We start from the raw sequence: 6,441 nt of genomic DNA on the forward strand, positions 1-6,441 counted from the left end.
GTGGTGATGCACCGGAACAGGTTGCCGAAGGAGGCTGTGGATGCCCTGTCCCTGGAGGCATTCAAGGCCAGGCTGGATGTGGCTGTGGGCAGCCTGGTCTAGTGGTTGGTGACCCTGCACTCAGCAGGGGGGTTGAAACTCGATGATCTTTGAGGTCCTTTTCAACCCAGGCCATTCTATGATTCTATGAACTCATGTGAGACTGCTCGAGAGCACAGGGACTGGAAGTACAGCTCCTCTGTACTGTGCTTCTTCACCAACAGCCTGCCACAAGATGGCATGGCATGGAGTACCACTGCATCAAGGTGTTCAGAATCGGGGATGAGGCATCCCCACAAAACACATGTTCACACACAGTCAGGCAAAGCAAGTTTTTAAACATGTTATTGCATACATATCCACTAGGAGATCCTCAAAGGATGATTAGCCAGCAGATCTCGGGTTGGACATAAGGTGCGGGATCAGTAGTCTCAGCATATTGTGGGTGTCCCTGCAGAGGCAACAGTGTCCTCTGCCTATGTTAGCTCACCCTCCTCCCCTCCCGAGGATACCTCTGTACCCTGAGCTGGATCATGTACTCTAAGAGTGGCCAGCAGGAGAGTGCAAGGTGCAGCGCACAGGGGGCAACCTTTCCATGATTTGTTACTGGTGCCTCGTTACTGTTCCAAAAACACAACTGTCTTTCCTAGGTTCCTTCATCGTTCACTGTATGGTTTGTTCTGCATGTGGGTCTTCAGATAGTTACATTTTCAGTATGGTTACTGCAGCTGCAGCCACTCCTGTGACACCGAGGATCATTCCAGTTCAGGCGCGTAGGTTCAAAGATTGCCCTTTGGTGGTCAGACAGTCCGTGCACATACACTAAAACCAGGATAAAAGCATCAGCTTGTTTTTGGAGGGGGACAGATGGGGCCAGTGGTGTCCCTGGACAGTGCTACTCGGGCCTGGGCACTGGGGGGGCTGGCAAGGAGCCCCGGCCATTGCCACTGCCCACTCATTCATCCTTGGGGGATTGCTGGCAGAGGGGACACTTGGGACCAGGACTGAGGCGGTGACATGTGGCAGTGCTGCTCTGGATGAGGCAGTCAGTGTAGAGATGGCCACTGAAGTTGCTGCAGAGGCTGCACGTGACATTGTGGTAGCTGGTGGGCACATGGTGACAGCCAGCATGTCCCTGGGGCCGACAGCCACACAGAGGCTGAAGTCCATGACGAGGAAGATGGTGTCACCCTTGTGGGCCATCTCTCCCACTATTCATCACTTCCTTTCTGTCCTTCTCCATACCTTCTCCATCCATCCTCTTCTCCATCCATCCTTTCACCTCAGTTTTCTGTCCATCTCTCCTTCCATGTTCTCCATGCCACCCTCCACCCCCATCCTCCCACTGCCAGCCCCCTGTATATCCCCCACTGCAACCCTTCCATCTCTCCATTCCCACCCCACAACCTCCTCTTCCTCATCACCTGGTGTTTCCTGGAGTGCAGCACAAAGCAGTGGTGGTGCATGATGACAGCAATGCTGAGGTTGCTTAGCCTGCCCCAGGGGTCAGAGGTGGTCACCTCGAAGGGATGGTGGGCTCTGGCTGTGCTGCAGCTCTGTGCCGCCACACAGGTGTAGTTGTCCCCAACAGCCATAGCTGTTGCATCAAAGCTCAGGTAGTGGTGTGTCCCCACAGCCTGGCACCCCCCATCGCTGGCACTGCTGAGCACTTGTCACCACAATGGGGGCCACTGGGAGAAACACAGCCCTTGCAGCCCTTGCAGAACCCATAGGTGCAGTCCAGGACACAAAGAGCGCAGTGTGTGCCCTTAGGACAGCTGGGTGCTGTGGGGAGAAGGGGACATTGAGGGCAGGCCCTCCCATGTCTTCGGTCCCTTTTTGGGTGCCAGGATCCCACCCAGAATTCTGTGCGCCCCTTGGAATGTTGGGTTCTCTCCCTATGTTCCTGGGTTCTTGGGGCCTTCAATGGGCTCTATGTCCCATCCCACCACTTCTGAAGCCCATTTGATCTCTATTCATGCTTTACTCAGTACTCCTCCTCTTCCCTTACTCATCCCAAGTGCTACTTACCAGCACCCGCCTGGGCTCCAGCTCCCCCATAGTGTGGAACACATGGACTTCGGTACCGACGACACTACCGGGGCCACTCCAGATGAGGACACAGAAGAATCTGGGGCTCTTGTTTCTGAAGCAGTGTTCAGCCAAAAGATAGAGACACGAACTTGAGAAATTGTGCTGGAGGTGGTCAAAGGTGCGGACATGGCCCACGGCCAGGGCTTAGCAGGTGGCATTGGAGAGGAATTGTCTGGGTATGATGTTGGGGTTGGGGACAGGGTTTGGGATGGTGGTACATGGCTCCTGTGGGTGTTTGGATGAGCAGGATGGGGCTGGGGAAAGAGGAGGAGCAGTGGTTAGATTAGTTGTCCTTCTGGGAGGCTTCTGCTGCCCTCTGACCATCTCTATTTCTCCTTCATCAATTTCTGCTTCCATCATTCCTCATCCATTTCGCTATCCCTTCAATACTCTTCACTGAATTCTCCATCTCTTCATCCATCCATTTCTTCCTCCTTCCCTCAGTCCCCTACTTCATCCATTTCTGAATTCCTTTCTCCCTTCATTACCTTTCTCCAACCCTCTTTCCATATCTCCATTGCTCCCTATCCCCATCCCATCCTCATCCCAACCCCATCTCCAGACACCATGTCTGTGCTCCCCATCTGTCACGGAGTTATCTCGGGATCTGTGTCCGTGACAGGGGGACAGCAGGCCCACAGGCCCAGAAAAGAGGGAAAGGAAGAAAGAAAGAGTCGGTGGTTTAGGGGCATGCCCGGACCATTCCCGTGGCTAATGTGGCAGGGGACCCACGGACGCATGCCCTGGGAAAAACAAAGAGAAAAGGGGAAGGCTAGGGAAATTGCAGACGGATCTAAAACAAAACAGCAGCACCAATCTGAGGAGGACCATTAATTTACTAAATATGATATTGAAATTGAGGCCAACAAATCAAAACAGACAGAGTTCAAAGCTGAGATTCTTACTCCGTAAGCTGCAGGGGGACCATGTGCTTCTCCGCCGCATATGAAGAGAGGAAACTCCCGGTCCGCCAGGTGGCTTCACCAGCCCCCTCCAGGTGCAAAGACCCCTGGGGAATGCAGCTCCTCCCCTCCCCCTCCGAGAACCATTGCCTCTTGAAATCCCAGAACATTATATGATGTTATGATGTGGAATAATGATAAAAAAAACATAAAGCCGTGACATTCCTTAAATAGATGAATTTTTCTTTATTTCCTTCTTGACTGCGCATTGCTATTCTGTGCCATGCTTACCTATTAAACATTTCTGTCTGTCTTGATTTACTTGGATTTTAATATTTCTTCTTTTACTTTTCTTACTTCTGCTTTGCTTTACTTTGCTCTTTTGTTTTTCATTCATCTATTTGCCTTGCATTGCTTGGCATTGCTTTTTTCACTTTTTCCTTTGTATCTCTTTTCACTGCCTTGTTCTTCTCTGCTTTCAACTTCACTTTTTCCTGTCCTTTGCTTTGCATTTTTCCTAGTTTTATTATTCTTTCCTTTAACTTCCCTCGATAAGCTTTGATTAGCCTTTTTTGTTTTTTTGAATTTTAGGTTCTATAAATTCTTGGTTTTGCCATGGATTTGTATTCTATTCCAGGCATTCCAATACTTTTTTTTTCTGGATTGCATGATGTTTGCTTGCTCTGTAGTTTTTTTGTATTATATTATTTTGGAGTTTAGTTTGCTTGACTACTCTTGTTGCAAGGCTTTGCTTAGTTGCGATTTCATTTAAGTCTTGGCCTGCTGGATACTCCCGATTCCCCGTGGCCAGGATTTCTTTTCTTTTCCTGTCCCCAGACGCAGCTGGAGTCCTGTTTTCTATCCGGTTTCCTGCACAACAGGTAATCTGGAGTGTTTATCCCTGGAATCCTTCCTGCCTTTCCCATTGGTCACTGCTGGTTCCTAGAAGTTGTGTGGCCTTTGGGCTTTTGATCTGAGGATCCCAGATGTCCGGGAGATCCCCCACAGTCGTCCATCTTGCCTTTTCACCGAGGCTTTTGTCCTTCTGCCAAGGCGCTGTGGCCGCCAGGGAGCAACGTCTTCCTCAGCATCTCCTGCAGTGTGCAGGCCTTGAGGGATGGGAGCCAGAATCTGCAGCGGCTGCGCGTGAATCCTCCAAGGCTGGTGCTGCCAAGGGGTTTCTTTCTGCGGGTGGAGGGTCCAGGTGACGTCGCAGTGGATGCTCCCCAGTTGCCTATTTCACTTGCTTTCTTTCTGAACTTTTGTTTTCAGGCCCAAGTTGTCTGCGTTAAATCCTGGAATCCTTCCAGTTTTCTTTCTTTCCTTCTGGGCTGCGCTTTGCTGTGCTGTGCGCAGCTCTCCGCTTGGCCTTTTCTCCCTGTCTTGTTTTCCTTGGCTTTTTCGTATTTTTCTTGCTTTTCTTTTTCTTGTTTTCACCTTGCTTTGCTTTGGTTTGCTCTCTTCTTTTCCCTTCATCTCTTTGCTTGGCATTTGTAGTTTCCCGTTCTGTCCTGCACCTCTTGCTTGGCTTTGCGTTGCTTTTTGTTCTTTGTTGTTGGTTCCTTGAGTTGCCAGTTCCTTTCTTTGCATGATTTGCTTCCCTTCCTAAATGCGTTCCTTCTCTTTTCCCTTCTGTGGAAATTCATTTCCTTGGCTTTCCTTTGCTTTTTGCTCCTTTTGCTTTCCCTTCCTTGTCCCCTCGCCCGTTCCCTTTCACTTACCTTGCCTTCAGTCATCTTACGTTCTCTCCCTTGGTTGTTTTCCGCTTTTCTCTTCCGACTTCTTCAAGTCAAGCCTCCTCCTGTCGACGCAAGTCTCCTCTCGAGGCTTTCCTGGTGGGCTGGATGGGTTTGTAGCTGTTTCTCGATCGCACGGCTGCGTTCATGCCGATGGGGGGCTCCTTGCCCCTTCCCTCGTCGTGGACTTGAGGCTTTTCATCTGCTGGCTGGCTAGATCCATGCCTGGTAGCTATCCTTACCTCCTCTGCAGCATGACTGTAGGAGCGCTTTCCCTTCCCTTCCTGGTTCTGGCTAGCAGCCCCAGACTCCTTTGGGGTAGGTAGCCGAAAAGTGGCATCTCTCATGGAGGTAGCAGCATGCCCAGTAGCTACCCTTTCCTCCTCCCAGGCATGGATGGTCAGCTTTTCGCCTCCTTCAGAATCCATTGCCACCCTTCATAGCAAGCCAAGCCTCCTCCCGAATCGCTCCTGAACATTTCTTTCCTCTTCCACAGGTAGGTGTTTGCCTGGAACTTCTCATTCTAACTCTTTCCCATTTTCCAGTTTTTTTTTAATTTTTTTTCTCTATTTTTCCCTCTTTCCTCTCTTTTCTCTCTTTTCTCTCTCTTTTCTTTTCTCTCCTCTCTCTTTTTTTTCCCCATTTTCTCTTTTTTCTCTTTTTAACACTTTTCCCATTAGCCTTCCCCTCCCCTTCCTTTCCCCTCCCCAGTCACACATCCCCCTCCCCTCTTCTCCCAGCCCCTCTCTTCCCCTTACCCCCCGTGGCTCCCTTGCCCCTCTCCTTCCCCCTTGCCTTAGCCTACTCTTACCTTCACTGCCCTTCACTTGCCTTCTCGTTACTTACTTCTTCACTCTTGCGTCTCGGCCTTCTGCGCACCACAAAGCTCAACCAACGCTTGCCCCCTCTGCTTCCTGCTTTCGCAACTTTCTCTCCACTCTCATCACAGCTTCCTGCCTACTCCCTACCCTTCTCGGGGGGGGGGGAGGGGGGGGCTTCTCATGCCCTTCACGCTTTGCCCCCCAATGCTAACCACGTCCATGCCCGGTAGCTACTCTTCAACCTCCTCCGCGCTTTGCCTTCCTCCACACAGATGCTTGCTTCTGCCCAGAGCTCCTGCCCGCTGGCTAGCCCACGCAGTGCATCTCTTGGGGAGCAGGCAAGGTGCCCTGTAGCTACCCACACCTCCGCCCGGGCATGGCTTGGCAACTTGCCTTCAAACCCACAAGCCAAAGGACTTCCTCTTACCTTTGCGCCAAGCTGCTTCTCCTTCCGTGCAGCTCCTGGGGCAAGCAGGACCACAGCTCTTCCCACATGCCTCCTTTCCTGCAGCTTTCCTTGCTTTTCATTCCTTGCCGTGCTCTGCTTTCCTTTGCTCTGCTAGGCTTAGCTTTCCTAGAGGCTTTCTCTCTCTTTCGTGACATCCCTTCTTTTTTAGTTTTTATTCTCTTTTCTTTTTGCTCTTTTTTACATTCTCTTTCCTTCAACCCTCCCACCCCCTCTCCTCTTCCCCTCACCCCTCTCCTTTCCTCCTTCCTTCCCTCCCTCCTCTCTCCCCTGCCCTCTTTCCTCCCCTGCTTCACTTCCCCTCTCTACTCCCCTTCTGCCTCTTGCCTGCCTTGCCCCTCTCCTTCCCTCTTGCCTTAGCCTACACTTACCTTGCCTGCCCT

The 6,441-nt window shown here is 51.2% G+C and overlaps 1 protein-coding gene across 1 annotated transcript in view; it reads left to right on the plus strand.

Moving 5' to 3' along the window:
- Positions 1 to 2,226, plus strand: part of LOC110391283 (outer dense fiber protein 3-like) — a gene marked incomplete at its 5' end in the record, with an annotated part of 10,839 nt that extends 8,613 nt beyond the window's left edge. Inside the window, one exon of the mRNA XM_021383102.1 lies at positions 2,103 to 2,226. Within this exon, the coding sequence (XP_021238777.1) occupies positions 2,103 to 2,226 (124 nt within the window). The remainder of the gene's footprint in view (positions 1 to 2,102) is intronic.
- Between the last annotated feature and the right edge of the window lie 4,215 nt (positions 2,227 to 6,441).

The sequence above is a fragment of the Numida meleagris genome, unplaced genomic scaffold (genome assembly GCF_002078875.1).
Source record: "Numida meleagris isolate 19003 breed g44 Domestic line unplaced genomic scaffold, NumMel1.0 unplaced_Scaffold339, whole genome shotgun sequence".
NCBI classification, from domain to species: domain Eukaryota; kingdom Metazoa; phylum Chordata; class Aves; order Galliformes; family Numididae; genus Numida; species Numida meleagris.